Source organism: Bombus bifarius, unplaced genomic scaffold (genome assembly GCF_011952205.1).
Source record: "Bombus bifarius isolate JDL3187 unplaced genomic scaffold, Bbif_JDL3187 scf7180000008199, whole genome shotgun sequence".
NCBI lineage: Eukaryota > Metazoa > Arthropoda > Insecta > Hymenoptera > Apidae > Bombus > Bombus bifarius.
This window is the reverse complement of record NW_022884505.1, coordinates 1,506,156-1,520,826: the sequence shown is the minus strand read 5'-3', so window position 1 is coordinate 1,520,826 and position 14,671 is coordinate 1,506,156. Positions and strand designations below refer to the sequence as shown.

The 14,671-nt window shown below is 38.8% G+C and overlaps 1 protein-coding gene across 7 annotated transcripts in view; it reads left to right on the top strand.

The window, feature by feature from the left end:
- Window positions 1-14,671, top strand: part of LOC117210016 (GTPase-activating protein CdGAPr) — a 32,526-nt gene that overhangs the window by 3,848 nt on the left and 14,007 nt on the right. For 6 of the 7 annotated variants that reach the window (XM_033452574.1, XM_033452572.1, XM_033452571.1 and 3 more), the window contains exon 2: window positions 2,690-2,892. The exons of the other annotated variant lie outside the window; for it this stretch is intronic. In XM_033452574.1, the coding sequence (XP_033308465.1) occupies window positions 2,824-2,892 (69 nt within the window). In that variant the 5' untranslated portion in view covers window positions 2,690-2,823. The remainder of the gene's footprint in view (window positions 1-2,689; window positions 2,893-14,671) is intronic. 7 annotated transcript variants of the gene reach the window in all.

Sequence of the window (14,671 nt, the reverse complement as noted above, 5' to 3'; positions counted from 1 at the left end):
CCTCAACGAACAGGGATCCTTCCGATTCTTTAAATATTTTCTTTTTGTCAATATCTAGTACATTAGCGGACCGTTACTTTCTTTTCATCTTTTTAACCATAACAATCTGTTACGTTTGCGTAACTAGTAATTCAACGTACTATACTAATCTGTGGCAATAGTTGTTGATATTGACATTTCATACCAAGCAACACCGTAATCATAATCAATCATTAGTATAATTTTTGCTTAGAGAAACGACGATCAATTATCAAAATGAACACGTGTGAAGCTCACACGTACGAGAAAATGATACAAGTAGTATAATCCTCAATCTGAGGAAGAAAAATCTCTGTAATTAATATTATTAAACATTAGCTCTTAAAGATCATTTGATTCGACCGTTTTACTGTCGGACTTAATTTTCTCGACTATAATTCTGGAACTCCTTGAGATCAGGATAAAATCTTAAAAAAAATCCTGTAAAATATTTTACAGATACCAAATCCTTATTGCAAGGATACATGCATATATATATATATATATATATATATATATATATATATATATATATATCAAAATCTCAGTGGAGAATAATAATAAAAAAAAGAAAAGGGATTTTAGCCTCAAGGTACAATCGATTACCCTGGGTGTCGATCAGAATAGCACTTTCACTTGATTAAAGTTCAAGACGATCGTTATATCTGCGTGTATATATGTAAGTACTCGTAGGCCGTGGCAAGGCCGTCAGATTTAAAACAGCAAATTCACCTGACCGCCTTCGATGCAGTAAATATCGCGCTTTACTCGCGGTCGAGCGTTCGCGAAACTTTCATCCGCCTCGTGTTCTCGATTCGCAGATAAAATCGCCACAGGGCCGACCCGTAAAAATTAATTACAATCGTTATTTTCACTTTTCTTTGTTCGTTCCTTCGGTCCTACCTCTCCACCTCTTCGTATTCAATTTCCTTTCTTTGGTCTTCGAAAATGTAGCGCGACTCCTACGTACATCTGTACGCGAGAATCATTATTGCAATGGTATGAGAATTTTATAATTTTCTTTTACGCATATTAGGTCACCGGAATTTTGAATTAAATTACGGGAATTTATATTATATGTACGCGTAGCATAGAAAAAATTGTATTACGTAAAATACGAGATACTAAAATTATTGATATTAAAATTTCACACGAATCTTTCTTTGATACCAAATCGTTTACGAAAATGTAATACGACCAGAAATGCTATCGTCTATGATGTTCACGTTACAATAATAATTTTTCTTTGATTTCATATCGAATATCAAATACCGAAGGTAAAACGCGAATCATGAGATAACGGCGTACGTACGTCGAAGTGAGTGTAAGCTTTCTTCGCAACGATGTTGGAACCGGTATTGCGAAAAATATGAATTATTTAGAATCGACGAAGCACAGGAATATATTAATTTCTTCATTAATTTTTCTTACGTACAGATCGTTGATTTAATGAAATTTTTCTGACGATCATAAGCAGTATGTAGTGCATTGTTTGGCTTATATTCTACATAGATTTTATCGGATATGAATTTTAATTAGTGTCATCGTAGAATCATGACCAGTTTCATTAAGCTCTTAAGTCACTGAGTTATAAAGCTACATTGGCAGAGGTAGTCAGATGCTCGTATATTCAAATCGTCTTGTTAGTCGGCACGATGCACCGTGTTTCGAATGGCACTTACACAGGGTGGACTGTTTAATTCATTACTTGCCTCATCGGGGACACTGAATTATTAGAACTTAATAACCAACACGGCTTTCGTTCACTAAAATATTAATGAAGCTACCGTCCAGCGGTTTCGTATCAGCAAAAAGCTCGTAAAATTCATGAAACTTTCATCACCAAACTTTGTATCACATTCGACAGGTGAAAAAACGATCACGCTGATGGCCATCGTTTATAATTTTACGTTAGACGAGGATATTTCATTTTCGAATGAAAAGGTGGCAATTTTTAACACGTAGAGAAAGAACATCGAAATCGATTACAATCTTTGTAATTGATTCTCCCGTTTTCTATTTCTTATTCAAATAGAAAATTACGAACAAGCCAATGGAACCATAACGCTTCTTCGTACTTCTTTGTATCGATCGATATAATTAAAATTGCAATTGGCGAGGGTGGAGAAGAAAAGAATGAAAAACATCGAACGGAATATGCAGAAGTAAAGCGATAAATCAAAGCTCGTTTTGAAGTACTCTGAGTGCTATATCTAAGTACTTTAAGCGCTACAGTTTAGGCGAAAGATCGACGAAAGAGACTTTCCCCGTGTTATGATTAAAATCCTTCGTACTTTGCTCTACCCTCGCCGATACATTTTTCCAAAAGATCCTTTCTCTTTGCCAAGCAGCGTTTTCAAAAAGGACTAGAAAACTCTGACATCATGAAAGTCAAAATTTTACCTTGCACCGTAAAATACACGTTTTATCCTTCGCCGTGAAATAAAAATCTTGTCTTTGACTCGAATCGTGAGTCATCGATGGTAACGTGCAGCGCGTCAACATTTGGTAGAAGACGCGTGAAGCGCTCGGTGTTGTAGGTTGATCCAAGTGAAATTTACGAGCATCTGCGGCTGTTTACCGCGATAATATACACGAGTTAATATTTCGTCCGTAATAATAACGGCGTAGCTATAAAGACGTCTGAGCACTGTGGAAATTGTTTGCGCAGAAGAAGGTGAAAGAGGAATAATGGTTCAATCGAGAGGAAAGTAAAATCCTGCCGTCATCCTGGCGCGTGGCAAACCAGGCCAAAGGCCTGGATCCTCATCCTCCTCGTCCTCGTCCACGGAGAGGCTGCAAAGGATGCCAGGACCGGCCCAAGAGAGGCCTCGTGCTCAAAGGCTTACCGATATCGAGCCTCAAACCGCAAAAGTGAGTAGATCGCCATATCAAAATTTATTTCTATCACCTCTGATTCCGATAGTTTTACTTGCCATTTCATCGGATTAATTTCATTAGACGAGAGAGAAAAGGTTATTCGACAAAGTTCACAGATAGCAAGACGAATCCACGAACCGCGAAATCTTTTTTTTCTTTTTATTTTCTATACACCGACAGAGGTAACTAGGTCGCTTATCATTTTTATTGTTAGTGTGTTTTATTGTTCAGTGCCGTGGCCTTGAAAATAGAACTTGATCGGGTTGGCTCGGCCAAACGGGAAATTGAAATGAAATCCTTTTCGTTGGTTCGATCTTGTCGCAATGAAAGATTTCGTTTTTACGTTGGCAAAACGCGTCAGGACGCCCACCTGTGATCTAACGTTAATTACTTTCCGACTGTTTAACTTTCAGTTCGATATTGCCACCCGTATTACCTTAGACGTTAGTAAACAATGGTCAATGCTCTACGGGCAGAATGAGCGATCTGTGTAATTGTGTGCATGCTTGGATGAAAATTGGCCGCCGTATAATTTTCTTGCTGAAAGGATATTGCGTCGTAAAGGTGGAAGAATAGGAGCGTACTAGCTAGCGAAACTTTGTAAAGGTGTAACGAAATGATTTCCTGGACGACTGAGTCAGGCTTAGGTAATAATTGCTTGGTTTCGCTGAATCACGATAAATCGGTGTTACCAGTGTGAAAATGAAAAATACGTAGTTAATGAGTAGATTGTATAAATACGCTGGAATTTCAATTTCTCGATCATCTTTTTATATTCAAACATTCAACATACCAGAGATTTTCTTTTCGTTAATTGGGCGTTTAATTTTTTACGAAATCTCGTCTATTCCTCTGGACGCATAAAAACTATGTCACGTTGAAATATCCATCCGTTCTTATTTGTTCTCAAAGTGAAATTGAAATAAAGAAATGAAGAAAAAATCGTAGGTCGAACGCGAGAACGTAAGAAAGTATGTTACCGCTCACGCGAAAAGGCGTGGAACATCTCGCACTCGTCGCGTCGCAACGTTGTTGCAACCTTGATTTACCTTGATCTTCCTTTCATTCTCGTTTTACATCTCGATGATATCAGACTGGCTTTCTGTTAATTACTCACGCGGCCCTCGCTTGGCATAGGTCGGAAACCACACGTTGTCGCGTCCAGTTTCCCCCTGCAACTTTAACGTTAATCTTCTTCCCCCCTCCCCCTTCTTTTTTTTCTCCATCTTTAAATTATTTCTTCATTCAGCTTTCTCCGATACCGTTTACTTTCTCTTTTTACGGGGAATACGATTTCTTCCAGCCACGATATACTTGCAAATCTCCCTTCAATATCATCGTCGAATGAAATAAACGTTGTAACAATATTTGTCATCGTACGCTTGTCACCTTTAAATAAGAGAAAAATCCCAACATTTTTCCTCTAATTTTATTTACCATCTGCCTCAACCTGTTTGGTATCTGCGTACAACCGAAAATAAACATTCTTATACGCGCACCAGTGACAAAACTTTCGCTCCTATCAATCAAAACTTTAATTTCTTCTTCTTCTTCTTATAATAGCGCCATATAGAACGTAATTGCTAAAGCGACAGTTTTCCTTTCTTTCCTCCAAAGATTTCCTATATCCACGTCTCGCTGTAGCATTTCAGCGTTGACCGCGTCCATTATACGATAAAGAATATATTAAGATAAAGATATTATCCTTCTCATGCACGACAGAAGACGAGATATTATCCTTGCCGTTCACAAAGAAGGATAAGATATTATTCTTCTCTTGCCTTTTCGCTTTCACGACGCTGTCGTGCTTCTCCATAGACGCGGTGAAATTCAGGAAACAGAAGCCATTTTTCGTAAAGCTTCGTGGCCCTGAAGAATGTAGCAGCGAAGCAAATAAAATGTAGTTATTCAACGGGGGACAAAAGATTCGAAGGTTCCTCCTCCGGCTGCTTGTTTCTCTCGTCGCTGCAGTTACTTTACCGAGAATTTCCTTCTCGTCGACGAGGTGGTGTTGTTGCTCTTTGCGCACGCTTTTCGTGGCTCGTAAAGTCAGTTCGCGAAGAGAATGCGGAAGTTGCTTCTATTTCGCTCCGGTCTCGTTCGTCCATCTCGCTAGCGTGAGAGCAAATCGATAAGCTTCGCCGTCGTGTACGTGTAACCGGCGAGTGCGTAACAACATCCTCTGCTGGAACAGCCGTTCGTTCGACGGAAGCCTTCTATTTTCCTTGCCCGTGAGCGTTAACCCTTCGACTACTCGGTGCAAATTAAGCTGCTTCGCGAGGCAAAGAAAAAAGATAGAAAATCCATCGGGCAGATCCCTTCGGAGACTTGTCAGCGGTTATTTACACCCGAAGACACCGTGATTCCCCGGCTATCTTCCGGGATCGGTTAATTTCGAATTAATTTGGAGGTTCTAACCGATGTGCCGGCTTCGATTTCTCGTTAGATCGTAGAATTAAATCAAGTAGTATTACTGTAATTAGGCAAACAGGTGATCTGTACGAATCGATGTGGCTGATCGTTTCGCTTGTTAAATCTTACGACTGTGTAAAGTGCTCTATAGTTTGGATATTTTGAGATATTTTTGTGTATCAGGAATTTTCGCAGCTTCTAAGCAGCATGGTCGAGAGACGTCAAATGTGTGCTCCTTTGGCCATCTAAAATTAATTAAAATCGTTTCCACGAGTGCTAAAGTACAATCGTCTAAATTTATGGTAAAAAATGAAGAAGTCGATGGTTGTAGATGAAGTACGTTTGGATTTCACAGTAACATTACGTTTTGTAAAGACAAGTCGATATGTAAAAACTTATTGCTGTAATCGTTAATTAATAAGAGTGAATCGCGACAATTTAAGATGATAATATTACGATGCAAATATTTCGTGAAACATGTTTCTAATTACACTATAATTTACTTCCGAAACAGGACGAAATGTATCGAGCGTATTTGGGGGCATCGTTGACTTCATCTACGTGTTCATAATTTTGTAATTACGCTTGCTGCGAATCATTGTACTTTACTCGTGCCTTAGCACTCCCAGAGTGAACTTCTTTGCCAGAGCGTTGGGAAACGGTCAAAATTTGCCACTTCTGGTCTTTTCTATAAATGCGTTGTAAAAGCCCGCAGTTTAATTACGACGTAGGACAAGCGTGTTTAAAGCGATGGCAAAGTTTCTGGAAGAATTGAAGAAAAATCTAGAGGTATCGCGTTTTCCTACAATTAATATTTAACGATATATTAATAATGATATTTAATGACGATTAGAACAGCCAAATTCCGCAACAATTATGTACGATAAGTTCCAAATAATAATTATTAAATCCCGCGAAGCTCTTGTTTATGACGTAGCAGTAAAAGTTGGCGAAATCGGGAAGACGTGAAAATCGACTAAATTCGTCATGTCGTATCTATTTTCTGTAATTAGACTTATCGAAGGCTCGTTCGTTCTCTTAACTGCCATAGAGTGTAGAAGATCCACTCGAGACGCGTGCACGCATCATTAAATCGTTGTGAATGAAAGATAAGGCGAATCACGGAGAAAGATTATGAGTCACGGTGAAAGCGATCGGGCATTAATCAAAATGCTTCAATATGTGTATTTACGAGGGAAATTGTCAAGCGTGACGAAACGACGATGGCGTAGAAAAATTAATCTGAATTTAATTCGTTCGTGATATATTAACTCGTATCGTTCGACCTGTCAGTTGATAAATTTCTTGATAGCGCTACTATTTACAATTTATACGTACACCAATAAATAGAAAATAAGATTAGACTAGATCGAACCGTATGAAATTAGATCGAAGTGAGAATACGTGCAAATATATACCTGTCCGCTTTCAGTTCTATAAAAAGATCTGTCATCGAGTCACACTCGCGAGAAGTTACGTAATGAACGATGAAAATTATGTTGAAGAAAAAAAGAGGAAGAAAGGAAGAGATTGGGCAGAAATGAAAGATGTTGGAATATTCTTTTGCTTTCCCGGAGAAAGACAAACGTAGGCAAAGATCGTGTTTGTCACGAGTCTGCTTGCTAATTTATTCCGATTCTGTATATTATTTATCTACGCGATAACGCAAATTTTATGTATTGCGCGCATGTGATTTTTTGCCCCTGCAAACGTAACGTCGCGATACCTTTGTACGATAACATATCGTAACGATATTCAGTGGCGTTAGACGTTGCAGTCGCCTAGGGTTCGGCTATCGATTTGAATTTTCTCATCTAATTTATCAGATTTTACTACACGGAACCGTATCACGCGGCGAGTTGTATTCGTCTCAACAAACGCGTACCTAAAAAGAAAAAAGAAAAAAAAGACAGAGTTCCATTAAAAAAAAATTAAATTAATCTCCATATCTTTCCCGCCACTAAACATACAAAGAATTATTTGTACCATCTAATATCCGCATATATGCGACGCAGCTTTTGCAACCTTTTGCAATTTTTTGATAAGAAGAAACCGTTAACAGGCCACGCCCTGTTGTATAGTTTACAACAAAAATTCTATTATAATTATTATAACGTAACAATTAATCCTAAGGTAGCTCGTACAGAAATTTAACCAATTATCAATAGATTATTTATAATAGATGAGAAAGTATGCACATATTCTCGTGTTATATTGTACAGCATATTTTCTATGGCGCAAACGAATAATTAATTTAGCAGCAAGTTACCACGTTCCCGTGACTAAGCGATGGAACGCGTTCATCTGCTCAGTACACTCACTGTTTTCTTTCGCAGATGCTCTTTTTTCCTTCGTCAACGAGCGAGCGGTTCTCTACGGCCGGCGAATGCGTATGTCGGCCGGTTTCTTGCTGGCTGCAGTGCGAGCTTCTCTGCATACTTGTTATTTCAACGGGTGGCACAGGCCGTGACTTCGTTTTAACGAAGTTGAGTTCACGCGTGTTCGCATCGAAAGTGCCAGTTTGTATTAATTAACTCGCAGCCCATTATTATGCGTGTCGATCGACGCACGCATTGCTCCGCGAGATATTCAACAAGGAATAGCCGCGTACCGCTCGTTGCGTGGACGTCGTCGAATAAGGAATACGGTATTTCGCTGAACTAGTTTCTCGTTTCAGTAAATCGTGTTACGTTTCTTCGTGCACGCCATACGCAGGATAAAGTTGTCTGTAATATTTCCTTTTCCCTCGCCTGTCTGTCATCGTTTTCTCTTTCTTTTCGAGACAATACGAAGAAAACGGGACGAAGGAAGCTGAAATGCTAGAGTTTAGTCGGCAAATACATTTTTTTAGATACCGCACGATCCTACCACGTATTCGAAACGAGTCAGGATAAGGATCTCGCGTATTACGTTCTACGGCGTACGGATATTTTGGCCTTTTGCCGCTCGCAATTTCGCGTATGTCGCAAAAGTATTACGATGTCCGCTGATCTCATACGAAACGCGGTAATTGATCGAGACTGTTGAAGGGACGATCGATGTATCGGAATTTCGCGTATTCGTGCGAGATCGCGATTTCGAATAAGCAGGAAATATTCGTGAATGCTATTTGCCACAGCTAGAGGCAAATAACGAACGAATAACTTCTGAGGTGTATACAATTTTATTACGTGGTTTTTGGTTAGATCGGTTTATTACGCCGGTTATACGTATGCGGTGTCGTATAAAAATTCTAACCACTGTTAAATAAAACGATAAAAAGGCAAGCAGTGGATGCTATAAACGAGATGTTATGAAAGCATTTTTACATTTCATGCTCGAACAACACGAAACCGTTATCAATGTATGTAGACATAATATTGTTTGCTCGGAAAGTTCGTTCCGATTTCCAAGGAATTTAATAAAATAATTATTTTTGCTTAGTGCCTCTCCATCGGGGAATTTATTTTCAAGTGTATCATGCCAGAAAACGTAATTAGATGTATCTTAAAATATGATCGTTGATTTTTAATCGAATATTTTGATTGTTAAGTGCTGCTCGGAAAGTTCGTTCCGATTTTTAACTCTTCGGCCGACATAGAAAATTATATCGGAAGTTTTCGCCAAAAAATTCGATAAACATACATCGGATCGAAATATAAATCGGAACGAACTTTCCGAGCGACCGGTTTTTAATCACTGGAGAAACACGCGGAAATTCGGGCTATATGCTTGTCAGAGTATACGGTCCCCAGAGTGTTAAATTACGCGATCTTTTAACCGACAGCTCGTTTGAGAAATCGTCAGATGGATTAAAATTCCGAGGAGCTACACTGATAGTAAATTTTACTACAAACTCTCTTAGTCTGTTATCGTGTGAATAGAGCGAGATCATTAAGAGCGTTAATTTAAGAGGACGAAGAGCAACAAGAATCGACGATTTCTCGAACTAATCCGGTAGTAGCTGGATTGATTAATGGAACGACTGACGATCCTTTTCATCGAAACGGATCCATGGCAATAGGATTTTACAAGGGAATACCGCTATTGTTAGAGTGGCACGTGTATGTACATAGGTAGGTGCGCGTTTATTCTGTTGCTTGTTAGTTGTTAGTATCGGCTAGTAAAATATTGGCGGCATGGGTTTTCACGCTTGACAGGGTATTCCAATCATCCGCCGCAGTGATCGGAAGAGAGCAGTAGACGTAAATAATGGTGTGCGAAATTTTACGTTCGCACCAGAAATAGAACGTTTCTTGCCAACACCGGACTGATCCGGCGAACAGGAACGTGTCTCGATACGCCGAGAAAAGAATATTCCTCGATGAGGAAAAGATCGAGTCATTGGGAATATCGTTTTATTCGTCATATTCCAAATATAATTGATTTTACTTCGAAACATTTGTTTCTTTTCTCGACCGTTCGAACAATCTTTGCTGCACCGTCGCGTGTATTCGTAATTTTAAAATACGTTTACTCGTAACGTAGATTCCCGTTTTCACGTATATTACGCGTATACCGCGTGGTCCGATAAATATTGTATTAAAAAAAGTGAAAATTAGCAATTGAATATCTCCGTTGTTCTATGAACGAAAGTTCAAGGCACAGGCAAGACTGTAACAGTAGGCAGTGATAATATTTTTGCAGCTGGAGGAATTTTCCACGTTCCAAGGTTATCTCCACTTTTTTTTTTTAACGGGATTGTATATATTTTTCGTGCATTAGTTGACGCACGTTAGACGTTCTCTCTGTAGAAAAAATATTAGCCCGCTTATGTGGAAATATTATTAGTTTAGGTGATATTTTAACTTTAGTTTGTCTAATTTAACGTATGAAGGACGAAGATAACATCAGCAGAATAATACCGTTTTGTGTCTTTCCTTGTCCTTTGTACGTTAAATTCGACGAATTAAAGTTAAAATATCTCCTAAATTAATGGTTTTTCGAGATACATAGATTGATACTTGATATTTCATAGAGAATGTCAAGCATCGACTAACGCATAAAATATATACAAATATAATGCAAATATACTATGCAAAATTATTAAAAAAAATTATTTCTGCCATATTGTAGCCTCCCCTGTATTAAACAACTTTCGTTAACAGATCTTTTTCGTATCTCCGAAAACAATGGCGATATTCAAACGCTTGGTTTTATTGGCTCATTCTGTATTACAAGAAATATCAAAGTAGGATGAGTACGTAACGTATTTCGAGTCTTTTTGCTAAATTATCAAAAAAGTCAGTTTAAGAGAAGTAACGTTCGATTAAAAATTTCATGGCGAAATTCCAAGACTGTGTACAACGTCGGAGAGAAAAATGTTGAATACCTGTGACACAGATAACATGTTCTCCACTACTTACGAGTGTTGAAATACTTTCGCCAGCCCGTGTATATGCGTGCATATTCTTAGATTTTTGTAGATCATAAAGCATAAATCAAGATTCCCTTCCCATCGAGATTAAAACCGGAAAAAACTTCAAGGTTCCATGGAAACTGAGCTGAAGCGAGACGAAGATTGCCAAGAGCGAGGGGTATTCGGTACAGGCAAACAGAAACTTCGCGCAAAGGCTAATAAAGCTCGGGCTAGTTTGTTGGACGAGCGGAAACTTGCATCGCTTCTGTGGTATTCTTGATCGCTGCGTCTGAGAATGTGGATAACGCGTATCGCTATCGATCGTACGTGCGTTTATGTAACGAGATTAAGAAAATAATAAATAGCGCAGTTGATTAGTTTAGCCCGAGATAGGCTCGCTTACTCGCAACCAGATATCTTGCAACTTTTATGTACGTTCGAAACTCCAATAACGTGACCCCGTTAAACTGCAGACTTTTACGCGTCTGTTTAAAAAATTGTGAGATACAACGATAAACGCGCGTAACACGCAAAAAGTATATAAGATATTCAAAGCGGAGTACTCTTTTATAATGCGCGGCATGAGGATGAAACAGATGTCCGCTTCAGTTTCCTTGGTTGTTTGTAAAAATATAAATTTGCGAATTCGTATGATATATTTTCGTGTCATGTATTTAGGAGCGTTCAGATACGCGCCAGTGAACCTATCGTATCTGCTCGTAATATTAAAACGTCTCGTATAAAAATAGCGACACGTTTACTCCATTCTATAAGTCGATCGTAAACGTAGCTCTCGTTACAAAAGCCATTTGTACTCGGATTTAAATGTTACGTATTTCCTTATGCATTTATTCGTAGGGATCGCTTAACGCGCTATAAAACGGAAGAGGTTGAAAGACGTTGCGCGACTCTCTTTACCGGAGTCGGAATGCAGACAATAGGGATGGCCTTTGAGTTCCTACAGTCAAAGAAAGGCTATTCCTTGGTCGCGATTATTGATTCGAAAGTATGCTGGCGACGAAGAAAAAGGGGGAAAAAAATGAGGGAGGGGAAAGCGAGAAGCATCGTCATATAGTTTTTCCGAGACGTCGTTCTAACGAAGATGGGCGCGGTTCGAGCCGCGTTTCTACGCAGCTTTCGCAGATTGAATCCCAGCACTTAGGCTCTGACTCATTCTACGGCCTGCTTGGATAGGGTTTCTTGCGGAATTCCGGAACACCACCCTGCTGTCGCGACGAAATTACACGTGCCGCTCTTCTCCCTGCATTTTCGTTTCTCCTACGGTATATCTTTTCGTTATTATGATCCGAGATGTTGCATAGATTATTTGAATAATAAAAATAAAAAAAGAAAAAGAGAAAAAAAATCACAATTTAAGTATTACCACTTAAGTATGCGAGTCAATGCCATCGTGGTACAGATTGTGGGTGTATTTCGCATTCAGGCCAACTTAAACTGTCGTAATCAATGCTCATTATCATCGATTAGTAGACTGCGTATAAGCAGATATGAAAGAAAAAAAAAAGATGTAGTAACTTCTTTCGCATAAAATCTATCTATGATGAAGGAGTAGCTTATTTATCCCATTTATCATACCACGAGGAAAGATTAAGGGAACGGTCTAATCAAATAATTTAAGTTAATTAAATAGTTGAAATAATTTAAACGACGCTTTCGGTCAAACTGTACGATCGTACCTACCGGCGATAAAACGTTTTCGATTTTACGGTATTGTATTAGAGACGAAGGTCCAAACTGTGCGCCGATTTCCTTATAAATAATAGAAGAGCCTCGCTACACGCAATGAGATTAGACGTAGCGGGCATTGGTAGGTTAAAACGATTCAGTGACCCGTACGATTCTTTACACAGTGTCCTTAGCTGTCTTTATATCTTCGCTGCGGCTAAATTATTCGTTGCATCGTTGCAAGAGAAAACGTTCGACCTTTTTTTCCTCTACATCGAACACCCCGTTCTTTTTAGGTCTTTTAGGTCGGTATATTTATTATGTTTACTTTTCATTTTTTTTTTTTTTATTATGCTCACTGTTGAACGTAGATGGAGAGGATAACGAAGCGTAAAGATATGTAAAAAGGGCAGTAGAGTGGGAAAAAGAATTCGATTCGATCCTCTCCGGTCGTTTCTTCTTTTTAGGCAGATATCGTATCGAAGTTACAATTTTCCTATCCCGAATCCCCGTTGGCTTCGCCCTAGTTTCATCCTCAAGGTTGTCATTATTATTGCTCGATCGGATGTGTTACTTCGAACGACCCACTTTTTCCTCAAAACTATTATTTCCATTGGGCTTTATTGTACGAACGTATCAAAAAAGCCGAAGGCGGTTGCCTTTTAGCATTAACGATATACGACGTATAGATCGTCCCTCCTTTTTCGCTCCAGGAAGTTCTTTCGCAGTCGATTCCACTGACGTCTCAATGATACGAGAATATGATTGATTTTTTGACGCCCAGACCGATCAACTTTTATTCTTCCTTAATTTCTTAATTTCATCACGTAAATATACGATTAATATTCAGTTCTGGTGATCTTTTGACATTGATACTATGGCCCGACACTGACGCCGTGCATGTTAACCGCTAGCGCGTAATATACATATTTATTTATTTCTTTAATTACTTCTCATTCCGTTTTGCTTTTCACTTTCTAAATATTCGAATTTCTCTCAAACCTTCACTCTGTTCAAACGCTATTTAACGGTTGAATCTCGAAAAACGCTGAAACGCGTGTTTATTTATATTTAACGAGCAGTTCGAATGCTCTTCTTCGTCTTCGTAAGGGTTGAATTTCGAAAAAGGCTGAAACACATGTTTCTTAATTTTCAACGGCGATTCATACGCCGAATTTCACGCGTCCAAATTCAGCAACTCCTGACGTATGGATATCCTTGAATAATAAATGCTACCCCATTTTTATCCCTTTAGGGTTCGTGTCTCTCGAAATCCTTTCTTACATCGTGTCTGTGTCATAAAAGAAGTGTACCGTCCAAATTTCACGTTTCCAGATACAGCTAACTTTCGTAGTAGTTGGGCTGGGCGTTGATGAGTGAATCGGTCACTTGCGCATTTTGTGCTTGTACATAGATACGGATATATCTATTATGTATAATATATATGTTATATCGATTTTCAAATTATAAATATAACAAAAATTATGTTACGCAAGAGTTACGCTGGAAATTAGATCGATCGTTAAAGCACCGAAGGAAATTTCATTAAATATAAGATTTCGATAAAAATTAGAGTAGCGAATGAGGTACGAAGGAGGAAACGTACTTTCTTCGGTACCGATGAATAATTGAGTTCCATTAAGCTTGAATTACTGGGATGAGTGCGATGGTCGCAAACTAGGTAAGATGTACGCCGATTTATGCTTGATCAAGCTGCTTTCGGATAGAGTCGTGGCACGTACGTAGCTACAGGGAAGAAAGATAACGTCGTTCGCACAAACTACCGGTGTTTTTCGTGGCAAATGAATACCGATGGTAACGCGCGAATGATCACGTGATGAAAGTAATCGGCTATTCCAGTCGCCTAACGTTGCGTGAAGAAAATAGAAAGTTCCCCTGGAGGATGCGTTTCAAGAAACATATTACGCTATTTGAAAACCACTTTATTACGATATCAGAAAGTTATCACCTGTCTGATCCAGTTATTCCCTTAATTTTCGCTCTGTCAAATTCCACGCAATCGTCAGTTTCGCTGCTTCTTTCTAGTATCGAGCGACAATTGTAACGGTAAAAAGTTTCCCAACGAAACAGATGTACATGTACATTTTATAAACTGTACGAGTCGACCGATTGACCGAACATTCTATTCGGCCTACGATTTAGTAAAATTGTGAAAAAGATTATACTTCGCGTAATTTATAACCCGTTAACTCTCTACATTTCTCAACAATTGGATATTAATCTCGCGCTTCTCGCAACGAGAATACTCGCCACGCTAAACATCTCGTTGCTTCTGTGTAGCAGCTTCCAAAACCTTTCGTACAACGCGCATAAGAT